The following is a 14,110-nucleotide window of genomic DNA, read 5'->3' on the forward strand; positions in this document are numbered from 1 at the left end:
AGTCCCCAAAGCTGCCCAACTCCAGAGCTCAGCAATGAAGACAGTGCATTTCCTCATGGTTAGAGCTGGTCTGCGTTGGATTTTCTACTAAATGCAGCTGAAAGCATCCTAACAGGTACATTGTGTAAATCAAACTTTAGAGCAGCTGTGGAATATCTACAGTCTATCACAAGTGTAAGAGTTAGCAGTTAATGTAGAGCTGGGTAGCTGTGACAACTTTGCTAGAATTAAATGATTTGTTCAGACTTCCTACTAGAGACAAATAAATTGTTCAATAGATAGAAACAGAGAAATACAAAATGAAAATGATAATATTACTTCTTAATCATCAGTAAATAAGTTCTTTCCTCTGAGGGCACAGCTCAAAGAAGCATCATTAAGTATTTGTTGAGTGAATGACAGAATGATTGAACAAACAGCCAATCACATGAAAAACTATCCTTTACTGCTCTCCATTTAAGAAGGACTACTGTAGGTATTAGAAATACCTAATGATAGGATCACATACTCTTAATTTAAAATTTATTTTAGAAGACAAAAAATTAAATGGAGTAATTGCACACAATATGACTAAGTCTTCAGAATCTATCTTCTTAAAACTTAAAATGAGTAAGTTACAATAAGACATTAGTAATTGGAAAATTTCACTGGACTTAGCAAATCCACTGACCCCTACCAACTTCTATGGATTAATCTTAGGTAACAAAACAAAAGCAAATGTAATAAAAATAAATTGAGGACTGTCAGACTCCCAGGCACTGCAAAGTCCTACACAGGATTCAAGAACTTTGGGGATATAAATATTATTTCTGTTTCTTATTTAAGTTGAATATTTTGACTTTGGAAAGGAAGAAAGATGTGGAAAATGAACAGCTAGTGATACAGATGGTGTCGAATAACAGGATCTGCTTTTCTGGACTCTGACTTTTAACATTAGAATGATGAGCTCTTGGCAATGGAAAAACTTTGCTTTTTCAGAATGTTTAAAAAAAAAAAAAGCTGGCATGAAGAATGAAACATGAAGAATTAAGAAGCTTTTATACTCAAAAGTGGGGTGGGAATAATAACTGACATGATGAAGAACCAAGAATATGACCGTGAAGACAGATGAAGGAATCATGTGACATTCAAAAGTGGTATCAGAGAAGTGCTTTCAGCAACTGGGGGACAATTCAAATAGCAAATAGATGATTCCAAAAGTGCTCTATTCTATAAGTATATTCATTTCATTAAACAAACAAACAAACAAACAAAAACAGCTCTGTTTATGTTGGAGTGAGGAGCGGGTAGAAGGGCAAAAACAATTAAGATCGCTCTTCCAAAGAATTTAAGACTTAAACTAAAAACCATTCTTTGCTTCTACTTTATATTCTAAACTTCTCTTTAATCATCCCTCCAAATGAAACAGGTAAAATGATCCTGAAGATACTGGTAGAATGTCACCTCCATTATCCTTCCCTTCCCGAGAGAATGCTACAGAATAAGTACGAGGGTCATACCCTCAATTTTCTGAACCCTTGCACATTTCCTTTTGGCATCTAATTGATTTTTACATTCAAATGATGGTCCACAGTGGATATTGCTTCCTCTCCATGGGGACAATGTACAGTGAAGCTCCAGGCTTTCCTTTCAACAGACCGAATGGATTGGCTACACAACCAAAATGGCAGCACTCACAATTCTGTTGGAACTTCCACTAAAAATGTTACTTTTAATCAAGGAGTGAGCTTTGTGTCAACTGTATATTTTAACAATATATAGAAAATTATTTACAGTGTCAAAGAAAGAGATTCCAGATCACTGCTCTGACTCTTAAGGATGTGTGTGTGTGTGTGTGTGTGTGTGTGTGACAAAATACAAAATAAATAACACAACAATGTACAAATGTGATAAAGTAGCAAATGGCTAACAATGCTCTAGTTTTCTATTTATTGAGAAATCAAAATGACTGTCCCCCAAAAGCCAGTGTTCTTAACTACCAACCAATCCATATTGGGGAATCCACAAAAATTTCTTGATGCTAAAAAAATGCTTTACAGTAAACAGTCTCAGAGACATTCTGTAAAATCAGGGCTTTAGAAATTCAAGGGAAGACTAGATTGCTTGGGAAACAGTTTCCTGAAGAAGTAAGATAGTCTAATGTACACATTTGAAGGCAGGGGCAAAGTCAAGGATAGTAAGAAGATACACTTCGTGGAGAGTGCATGGTCTGGACAAGAATGAGCATGGAAGCTTGAAGTACTCGGAGAATAAGAATGTGATTACAGAGTTTACTCAGCAAATCTAGAGACAGCAGGACCAATTAGAAGATCCTAACAATAATTTCAGATATTAAATAATGAGGATTTCAGTTAGATTGAACAGACGGAGTGAAATTAGTAGATTTCATGGGGAAAAATTAAGAAAGCTTGGTAATGGAGTGATTACACAGTATGATGATGATTCTAAGTTTCAGAGCCTAGAAGTGCTAATGAGAAAAAAATCACATCATCACCATCCATCTTTCTGTGTGAGATGCTAAGAGTGTAAACGCATTTTCTTACTTTTCTCTGGCATTGCCAAGCATCATTACTCACCTGGATTATTTCATTACTGACATATAACTGATTTTCTTGCCACTGACACTGCTACTTACCATCCCATCCCTGATAACCATCCTCTATCCTACAACCCCAGCACTCCTACTCTTCGTTGAAATTCTTCAAATGTTCTTTAAGGTCCTTAGTATAAAATGCAAATAATTTAAACAAGTTGTGATCTGTTTTCCATTTTCATCCTAAATCTCATTCCTCATTATGCTGTCACCTGCACTATATACATCAACCTTAATCCAACTATGGCAATCCGGGAAAGGTCACTGCTTATGATGTTTCATATACTCCTTATGCATTGCAGGTGTAGACCACTCAAGCAATGGCAGTTATCTCTACCAATACCTTGTCTGGGAAGCCGTCTCCCCCCTACTTACCTATCTGCTCTAATTCCACGTAGGCTAAGTGGGGAGCCCAACTTTTGGTGCCATGGTAACCTGTGCACTACAATGACCCTTAACCACATTACTTCTTAAGTATTGGTTTATCCACTGGGTTGGACTACCCTGTGCCCTGCAGGACCTTATAGCCTAAAAATCAGATTTTAGGTGCCACAACTCATTAACACACACTTAAATACTTTAAAGTAGTTTCAGTGTGAGGGGCTTTCCCATTTGGAAGTTTAACCTTCTAGAAAAATCACAGGACTATGAATCAGGAAGTATGTACTCTATGATTCAGTTTCCCAAGTATGCTCTTGGTCAACTATTTAAATACTTTTTCCTTATCAAAAAGTGTTTGAAATGAGGATTCTATAATTCAAACACTTCCTATGTGACTTTTCATTGTACTTTTAGCTTAAGTTAATTTTCCCCTATGGAAAGAAATGTGAGGAATAGCTTTGGCTACTTCACATGCTTACAGCCATACTGCATTGAGAAACTTCCTAAAATTAATCAAAGCTCCTTCTCTTCAATTGCAGGTGATATTTAAGTATACAAATTGGCTTAAAGGCTGGGACAGGCTATTCCTGTTCCTAGCATTTCAGAACAAAAATTTTTAGAGATCAGCATCCAATTGTATATATTAATCAAATAGGAAATCTTTTACAAAGTACTCTTTGAAACCCCTATCCTGAATTTTGACACATATTTTCTATTTTCTAATGGGTTTTGCTTAAGATAAAATTAGGCCTAGTTTGCATATTTTGCTCAAATAACTAGTGATGAAAAGTGGCTAGCCGTGTGTGGAATGCTGATGGTAGAAAATTGAAGATATCAAATGCAACATACTGTTTTATAACTAATAAGCAAAAAAAAAAAAAAATTACCCTAGAATCTCTCATCTTAGCTGATTTACTACCATAAATTTACCTTCTTCAAATCTCCTATGGCTAACCTAAGTTATGTATATTTTAGAGCAACGTCCTTTTTTATCTCCTGAGAAGAGTGCTATAAGAAAAGTGGGCAAGCTACTCGAAAGCAATTTGTCTACCATGGCTTGTCTGTTCAAGCCATGTAGTTTTCACATTTAAAATTACAAACTGCATCTATCTTAAAATCAATAGGTACAATTAATAAGACAGTATTTGATTTCATTGTATTTCACTTCCTGACCCCAACAAAAAGCTGTTACTGTACTGATAGTAAGACTTACAATTTGGCAACTTTTAACAGAAAGAAAAAAGGGGGGGGGGGGACCATGTATTTTTCAAAAAGAAAACAAAGCAATGTTATTGCATGTATTTTCTTGGTAGCAACAGAAACTGATTTATTATGGGGGATGCAGAAGCCACTTGCTGAGATCCAGGCAGGGTATGTAATTTGCATAGAAAAGGGAGCAGATTGTAGATGCCCTGACCTGTCAAGCACAGGTAGGGCCTCGGAGATAATGGGTCCCAGAATACAAAGCTCCATCTCGATCCAGACAGACACACACAACATGGTAAGGCCAGATGGATTAAATGAGAGACAAAAACGCTGGCTTCTGCCATCTCCACAGGAAGAACGTAAGTGTTACAGAAGATGACAGATACCAGATACCACATGGAGGCCGCCCCAGTCTCTTGGCCCCCATTGTTGTGCCCATGCCATGATTTCGACACTGCTGAGAAGAGGCAAGCCTGTTCTGAGCCATAAAATATATTCACCAGGGAGATGCTCAACCCAACTGACAAGAGCAACCAACCATGCCTATGCCTAAGCATCTTACTTGTGAAGGAGAAAAGGGATAACTTGGGGTAGATAATAGGAGACTGGGGCAGTGCTTTAATCCAACTATGGCAACCCAGGAGCCGTCTGTCCTGACCATGGGCCTTGGCCCATAGCCTTCCAACAGCAGTCCACCCTCCATCTCCACACATCTCAGGCACACCAATAGAGTAACAAAGGGACTGTCTGTCAGGTCAGTGGTCCTCTTTTCAGAGCAATGTTCCATAGTGAAAGGGCATGTTCATCTCCCCTGGTGGCTGTAATGGAGTCATACTACAGCACAAGAAAGCACCCTCTGCTAGAATCCCACGGAGCACAGACAATGGCGGGATACTAGACTCCCTGGCAATGAGGGACAGCGCGCTCAACAGCAAGGATGTGGAGGACAACGAGAAACAAGAAGGCGGATCCTGGGAAGCCATAAGGACAGGAAGTATGCAGACCAGCCCTTGAGAATCCAGAAGCCAGACTCTGAAAAGGACGATGTTTAGGGAAACAAAGAAAGAGCTAACTGAGCTGGTCTTTCTCACAACTGGAGCCATAAAACACCTTTTCATATCCAGTCATATGTAAAGGTGTCTAATGATCACCAGCAGTAACACCAGACCTGAGGGACTTTTTTTTAGACTTTGCTTAGGCATCAAAGGTCTAGTACATGCAGGCTCAGTGTGGAAAACAAACAGGAATGATGAAATGACACCACCATCCCTCTTTCTGCATACTGAAAGTCTCTCCCCGCTTCTCTCCACATGCACACAATGGTGCTAGCTAAGCAGGAGCTCACTTATTGATGTCACGAATATTCAGAGTCCTGTGATTTGCCAGACCGTGTGCTTAGTTACACAGGAATAAAACAGTCATGGTGATGTCGTCTTTTGTGGACCCTATAGAAGGTGAGAGAGCCTAGCAGGCAGAAGTTAGATAGGTAAGTGAACAGGTACACAAAATCATGGAATGTTACAACTAGAAAGGACCTCAGAAACCATCTAAATCATCTGAACCAGAGATTTTCAAGGCTTTTCTAAAAACATTGCAAACTACCCTTTTCCAATATCAACATTTACAGAGAAACACAATGTAATAAAAGTGACTTTAAAAACCCACAAAAGTTGAGGCAACAGAGTGGGGACAGCAGGGTGAAGGGTGAAGCCGGTGGCTCTGCAGAGTCCCTGCTACTCAGCCTCCCCCTGACTTCTGGACCCCTCCAAAACCACAGAGCCTCCCCTCCTGACCAGGCGTCACAATGCACAGTTTGAAAAATCCATGACCCCATTGTCCAAATCTTCAGTTTTACAATGAGGAACTTAATGCTCAAGCCTTTTGGGTAGTTTGACCAGAATCCCAAATTCATCAGAAAAACGTGGACAAGGACTCAAGTGGCCTGAATTCCAGTTCAGTGCCTGCTGTAACTCACTGACAGGGTCTCAACAGCTCACATTGCAAAAGTTTGAAATGTACAACAGCTGCCTTTTTTTTCTTTTCTGGTTTTTTTTTGGGGGGGGGGGGGTATCCAGATTTCAACAGACCGGTCTGGGGGAAAAATTCTAAAATCAGGACTTTTGGAAAACACAGCACTCTGGTTGTAGGTACACACATTCACAAGACTCTTTCTCTTGTCCAGAACTTCAGCTTTGGTTTATAAAACATAATTTGTCTATTTGCTGAATGAAAAGCTGTAACATAATGTAGTTAAATCAGTTATTTCAAATTAGAAAAGGAAACTAAATTTTATATAGGGACAAATTTAGATCCCTATCTACACTGGTGAGAAACTCTGAAGGCTGTCCCCATTACAATTAAAAACATGTCTTATATTGAGATATATTCCATCTCCTGATGCATTTGAAATGAGTGTTATATATGAGAAAATTACATTTTATGAGGGAATTTAAACATTTTAACCAGAACAAGGAAAAAGTTCAAAACCATCATATATTGTAGAAGCTTAAAAAAAAACATTGAAGGTTCAAAGTACTATATCTCTTATTAAATACACCCCCAGGACACACTGAGGCACGATGCTACCATAGGAGGGCTGCACAAATGATATTGGTTAGGATGGAAAGGAACCACAGAGACAGTGGGGAAAAACTTAAAAGGGTGGAAAGCTCGTAGGACTCAGGATCTTGGAGCCCAGACTTGGCAGCAAAAATAGGAAATATGTTCTTCATCTGGCAAGAATAGGCTGTATACATTTGAAATCATTGACTGGATGGAGTGAAAAAACTCCATCCAGATTCAAATGAGGAATTAGGTAAAGGGTCGGAAAGGTGCAGTGGGGTATAGCCATCCTCTCCCCGAGTTTTGCTTGGCGTGCTACATCATGGCCACAGTATCCATCTTTCCAAACACACTATATGTGCAATAGGCAAAAACTACCTAATTTTGCTTTAAACCTCCTCAGAATGTGGGGCACCTGGGTGGCTCAGTCGGTTAAGCGTCTGACTTCAGCTCAGGTCATGATCTCATGTTTCGTGGCTTTAAGCACCACGTTGGGCTCTGTGCTGACAGCTCAGAGACTGGAGCCTGCTTCGGAATCTGTGTCTCCCTCTCTCTCTGCCCCTCTCCCGCTTGTGCTCTTTCTCTCAAAAATAAACAAACATTTAAAAAATATATAAATCTCTTCTGAATATGATTTTTGTTTAAAAATCATTTTCTTCCCCACCACAATCTTCCTTAGGCATTTGTGACAGAAGCAGTTCACCCAACAGTTAAATTTCAAGTAAATTACAATCCACTTAAATTATCTCTGGTTTCTGCTTGAACTTTTGTGCAGTGGTATCTCTAACTTTTCTAACAATGGACAGATGCATAGAGTCATGTTCGAATTAAGACCAAAAGTATAAGTAGTAATTATGAACAATGTACACTAACCAACAGTTTTTACCATTAGGATTCTTAAGTCTTTTCCCTTTTAAGTAAATATACTACTAAAGATATTTTCTTGATTTTTAAAATGAACAGTTATTTTTATGCCATGAATGTTTAATTATAAAGATAGCTCCCTGAAACGTGTTAATATAAATGCTACTTTTTTCTCAATATTCTATGGAAAACATACTGCTCATTTATATTAGCCTTTGACTTTCAATAATCTTGCCTTAAAATATTTTGCAGTTTTCAAATACACACATATACAAATATCTTGCCAGCTCAGATCAAGGAAAGCAAGAGTAATTCATAAAAAAGAATAGGTTTTCAAAATCATAGATTATTACATATATTTGCTGGAGAGATCACATTATACCAGTGGTTTTCAAACATTTTGGTCTTAGGATAGCTTTAAACTCCTAAAAATTATTAAGGACTCAAAATAATTTTTATGTGGATTATCTGTAACAGTATTACTGATCTAAGACTGAGAAGATTTAAAAATATTAGTTACTTTATAAAAAACAAAATTAAAGGTTAACAGAAATTATGTTTTCATAAAACAAGGACTGTATTTTCCAAAGACAATGAGTGAAAACAATGGCACTGTTTTACATTTTAGCAAGTGTCTTTGCTATCTGGCTGAAAGACAGATTCTTCTATCTGTTCTGCATTCAATCTATTGCAATATCTAAAGACTTGTCTCCAGAAAACCCAAGGTATACTTGTGAGAGAATAAGGGTAAAAAGATAAATGACATCTTATTATTATTGTTATTGTTGTTGTTGTTGTTATTATTATTATTATTATTATTATTGTTGTTGTTGTTGTTGTTGTTGTTGTTTAGTCCTCATTGATCCCTCTGGTACCTGGAGGGGAACCCTGGAGCATACTTGAAGAATTGCTGCTCTGTAGAGCTGTTTGTAACTGCTATTGTTTCAGAAATTATAAACTTACACGTCTCCATGCCTTCATCATCATCATCTACTGCAGGTTTATCATAAGACTTGTCAATGGCAGCTCTGAAGCTCTCATTGCATCCCCTTCCTCTGATTATTCGTGGCCGTGGGCGATGGAAAGGAATATCCCCATTCAAAGTCACCTCAGCGACTGCTGTCTGCAGACTCTCTAGTGAGCTTGACTTCTTCAGACCCAGGGACGGTCCTACATCTCTGCTGGGGGAACCTTGGAGGTTTACAAAAATTAAAACGTTAGTTAGAATTAATGGTAAAAAAAAAGAAAGAAAGAAAGAAAGAAAGAAAGAAAGAAAGAAAGAAAGAAAGAAAGAAAGAAAGAAAGAAAGAAAGAAAAAGAAAAAAAAAAAAAGAATTGGAGGTGAAACTGATATCCCTGAATATCTACAGATTGCGGAAAACATCAGGGAGGGACATAAATAAATTATTCACTCAGTGAGTTCTAAGGTGTGGATGGAAATGTGATAAAAATAAAGGAATGGTAAAAAAAAAATAATAAAGGAATGGTAACTAATTTTAATTTTTCCCAAATATATATTAAATTTGGTTTATTTTCTCTATCTTCTTAGGAAAATCTCTAAGTTATTAGTCTCCATGTTTAGCTCAAGAGATAAAATTTTGGTCAAATCATTTGCTCCAAGTATGTAAATAATCTAAAAGAAGCAGAATAACCCAGAGCTCACTTGATGAGAACGCTAAGGTAAGCAACCAACAGTAAGCTCTATAACTTAACATATCATTTTTTGATAGTTTAAGATTATTTACAGTAGAAATTAAACTTTCATCTCAGTGAAATCTCTTCTGCATCGTACTGCACGCTCACACAACTCAGTAGGTAGAAAGAGCACAAAAGACTACATGTCACCAATATAATTAGGGCACCCTGGCAACAGGCAGGAACCTGAACCTGGGAAATATTAATGTTCTATTGGAGAGAATGATGGAAGATTTGAATAGAAACAAATTACATAAGGGCTCTCACTAGAGAGAAATATAGGAGAGACCACGGAGCGGAATACAAGTTCATACATCTACAGGCTTGGGAACGATATCTGCTTGTGAAACAAGCAATGATCAAAAGGAAGAAGAGTTCACAATTAAGAAGAAAATTTCACTAGACTGGCAGGGGAGGACTGAGGGAATTAACAAGTTGGCTCTGTTTCTTGAGGATATAGGGCAGGAAGGCCTGAGAGAATACCAGCAGTACCAAGCTTTAAAAGGCAATCAAAATGGATTTCTTTAAGCAAGAAAGACAGCCTCATCCATCACTGCCTGACCTAGCACTCAAAGGCAGATGAAGTTGGCCTCTCAATGACTGATATACCAGCTTGGTACCACCGCCTGGGCAACCCAGGTTTTAGAATTAGCTCGTCACTTAGACTGTTAAAAAGACAGGTACAAAAAAATGAGAAGGTAGGAGAGAGCAGGTAGTTTCTCTCTACATGGGGTCATCAAGCACATATGTTCATCAATAATTAAGGAGTAGCCTGGACATGTTATCACGTAGAAGGCAAATAATTATGACACGGGCTTTGCATGGCTCAGAGTACAAATCAGAATAGAAGATAAACTGAGAGTCAAAACAAGAATTATCTTTTAAAGATTCATTTACATCTTGCACCTAATTTTCGCAATGGGGTAGCAGTTGTTAACTTAGAATAAATATGTCAAAAATGTAACATAGGCAGAAAGGCAGACAGATGATTCTAATGAAGAAATAATATTCCATCAATTATTGTGCTTGGAAGAAAAAGATGATTTATTGAACTTTCTCAGTGCAGGATCGTATATATTTGATTATTTTATGACAAAAATTCACATGAATTGTTTCTTCCCAGGATGATCAATCTTACTTTTTCTCTTGATAGGCACTATAATTTTTGACAAGTTCATGTTCTAATACCCTAAAAGTCATGTCACAAGAAGGAAAATGAATTTGGTTCCAGAACTAAACAAAGAGTAAGAAATCAAGGAGTCAAACAGAATAGGAAAAGATCACTTGTGGGCAGGGACGTTTACTTTATACTTTCAAGAATTGCCACTAGGAAAATCTTTCTCCAAATAAAGCATATATATCAATTTTCATAACTAACAGTTGTATTTGAGTTCTATAAACTCTGAGAAGGCAAATATTTGACAATTTATTGGAAGCATATAGGACATTTGTATGTACATATGTATGTGTATTCATATCTATCTATCCATATTTTTCCAATAAAGATTTCATGCTTCATGTAAAGATTTTCATAAAAACATCATTTTTTTCTTCACAAAACGTTAGCTGTACTCAAAGCACTAAACATTTTAATAATGAATTTCAGAAATCGCATGAGTATTTACAATAAATGTATATCTATATATAATGCATATAAATATTTATGTATGTATATATAAATACATATATATATAAGTGTATGTATGCATTAAGATACATAAGCAAAAGCAAATCTGGTAAAAAAATGATGAAACTATAAATAAACAATAGATATTCTGTAAGCATAATTTAGGACTTACCTATCTACTCTTCTCTCTGAAATTTTAACACTGTATTATAACATGTTCGTGATGATGTGTATTGTATAGACAGGAAATCAATGAATTATTGCATCTACATTAATGTATGGTTGAAAATCTTCATAGTAAAAAGTTATACAAAAAGTCAAAATTTGTAATGTGTGAATCTACGAGGGATCGGCAAACCATGGGCCAAATCCAGAGAATCCATTTGTTTGCATGTATTCTGTGGCTGCTTTCATGTCACATCTGAACTAAGTAATTGCTACAGAGACTGGTCTGCAAGGCCTACATTATTCACCATCCAGTCCTTCACAGAAAGAGCTTGCTGACTTTTTATCCGTAACAAGGATATCATATATTTAAGTATGATATTTGTCAAAGAAACTTTAATGAAAGTTTTATTAAATAATACCTTAAGATCCCTGAATGAGGGCTACCAAGACCCCTGACAGTATAAACTTAGCACTTTATTAGTGGTGAAAATTAAAGATGTCTTTATGTAAAGTATGGGCTAAAAATTAGTTTTATTTACACACACACACACACACACACACACGTCTTTTAATTGTAAAATAATATTCTAAAGCTCTTTATAAATCTTTTGGGTCATTAGGATACTTTTGTTGTTTTTATATTCAAGGATTAAACTGTTAGAAACCCATGGGGCATCTGGGTGCCTCAGTCGGTTAAGTGTCCAACTTCAGCTCAGGTCATGATCTCATGGTTTGTGAGTTCGAACCCCATGACGGGCTCTGTGCTAACAGCTCAGAGCCTGGAGCCTGCTTCGGATTCTGTGTCTTCCTTTCTCTCTGCCCCTCCTCCACTTGTACTCTGTCTCTCTCTGCCTATCAAAAATACATAAAATGTAAAAAAGTAAAAAATTTAAACTGTTAGAAACCCAATTCTCTTCTTATTCTTGTTCTCTCTTTTCTTTCATGAAGAAAATCCTCCCCTCCTCCTGCCCCAAATATCATAACAGATCCTTAAATCCAGAAATAGAGGGGAAAATCATAATCATACTATTTTCCCTAGGCCTATTTTTCTATTCCTACCTAATACCCCACTTGCCAAAAAAAAAAAAAAAAAAAAGTAGAGGATGTCTTTTGCAAGGGCGAAGGGAAATGGAATTCAATTTTCATTATGAAAGGCTTATGGCTAGACAGATGATCTATGCTAAAATACCACTGTGACTCTACCAAAAACCTTTGGACTAAACTGTAAAATCATGATCATCTTAGCAATTCAAGTGAAGTGAAGAAAGAAAAATAACTGAAAATCTGTTCACTATCTAATACTGCAGGGTGGAAAAGATCCTTGTTAGATATTTTATTCATGTAGATTTAAAACCAATAGACTAAAAGGTACTTTGGTGTCTATGCAATAATTTTTTGTCACAAGCTTTTCCAGTTTACTTTGGTAAGATAGATTGTACACAGTGGGGGGCGGGGGAGAAAAAAAGAAAAAGCTCTTTTTATCTAGGATCTAACATTTTAAAACACAATAAAAACACAAGATTCAATTAGATTATAAAATCTGCCTTCTCTCCATGAACATCATTTTACGTTTTCAGTTAAACTCTGGATATCTGGATATCATCATTATTTTTTTTTAATTGCAATAATGGTCTTTTCCTTTTAGTGGAAGTTAGTTAAATAAATAATTTCCTGACTGTACCTGACTGGCGTAGCATATAAAGTCATGTTCTTTAACCTGAGCAGTTTGAGTTGGTTTTTATGAACATTAATTTGGACAGGGCTTACTTCTTTAAAAGTATTGAATGTTATTAACTCCAAAACTAATTACTCATTTGCATATATGAACTATCAGATAGTTTTTCTTTAGCCCTGTTTCAGAGTTTGAGTGAATTTTATGTTTGATCAGAGAAATAACTACATAATAAGGGCTGAGGCTATAGTTAATTGCCTTCCACTATAGTTAATCCTATGATTTATTGGATGTAATTTTCACAATCTATCTTTTTACTCTACAGAACATGAAAATTTCAACCATGTCCACAATAATCTTTACACATGTATATAGATACATATTTTTTAAGGCTAAAATTAATTACTACTGCAGGTCAAAAAGGTGAATTGAAGCTAATTAGTGCTAAGTGATATGACTACATCATACTGGATCTAGAATAATTAAAACACTATTCCAAACTTATAACAATAAATCATAAATGTGCCATTGTACAAAATACATTACTTTAATTATACATGAAGACTTTCCTGTGATTATTTTCATAATATAACATAAAAAGTAAAATCTAATAGAATGAAAAACCCAGTTCAATATAATCCATTGATTCTACACAATGGCAGCATTTTAAACTTCATTATTATTATTTTTTAATGCTTATTTATTTCTGAGACAGACAGAGAGAGAGAGAGAGAGAGCATGAGCATGGGAGGGGCAGAGAGAGAGGGAGACACAGAATCCAAAGCAGGCTCCAGGCTCTGAACTGTCAGCTCAGAGCCTGATGTGGGGCTTGAACTCAAAAACCATGAGATCATGACCTGAGCCAAAGTTGGAGGCCAAACCGACTGAGCCACCCAGACACCCCTAGGCAGCATTTTAGAAGCAAGCCCTAATGAGTTAAAAAATAAACAAAAACAAAACAAAACAAAAAAAACCTTTGAAATAGGTTCACGTCAAGATAAGGAAACTTGTGCATTACATAGTCTAACTCAATGTCAGACAACTACAAGCCAATTCTTGCATCTGAAGAAAAACTGAGGTTTTCTGAACAATGAAAGACAGCAATATTGGATTCTGTCATAGAGTGAAAAATATTTATATTTCTGCTATTATCCTTCAAATCAAAATCACCAGTTTGAGAACCATTGTTTGGTATCAAGCTAGATACCTAGTAAATGACTTAGACACTTAAGAGTTTACTAGAAGAGATACTGTTTTTAGGATTTTGATTTTTATTTAATTGAAACAAAACATTCCTATACAAATATAATTAAAATCTAGGTTGTTTTAGCATTTTTGAAAC

The 14,110-nt window shown here is 36.3% G+C and overlaps 1 protein-coding gene across 29 annotated transcripts in view; it reads right to left on the reverse strand.

The window, feature by feature from the left end:
* The window catches only part of PARD3 (par-3 family cell polarity regulator), a 674,940-nt gene that overhangs the window by 206,807 nt on the left and 454,023 nt on the right, over positions 1-14,110 (reverse strand). For 28 of the 29 annotated variants that reach the window (XM_045466945.1, XM_045466943.1, XM_045466952.1 and 25 more), the window contains one exon: positions 8,570-8,797. The exons of the other annotated variant lie outside the window; for it this stretch is intronic. In XM_045466945.1, the coding sequence (XP_045322901.1) occupies positions 8,570-8,797 (228 nt within the window). The remainder of the gene's footprint in view (positions 1-8,569; positions 8,798-14,110) is intronic. 29 annotated transcript variants of the gene reach the window in all.

Source organism: Leopardus geoffroyi, chromosome B4, assembly GCF_018350155.1.
Source record: "Leopardus geoffroyi isolate Oge1 chromosome B4, O.geoffroyi_Oge1_pat1.0, whole genome shotgun sequence".
NCBI lineage: Eukaryota > Metazoa > Chordata > Mammalia > Carnivora > Felidae > Leopardus > Leopardus geoffroyi.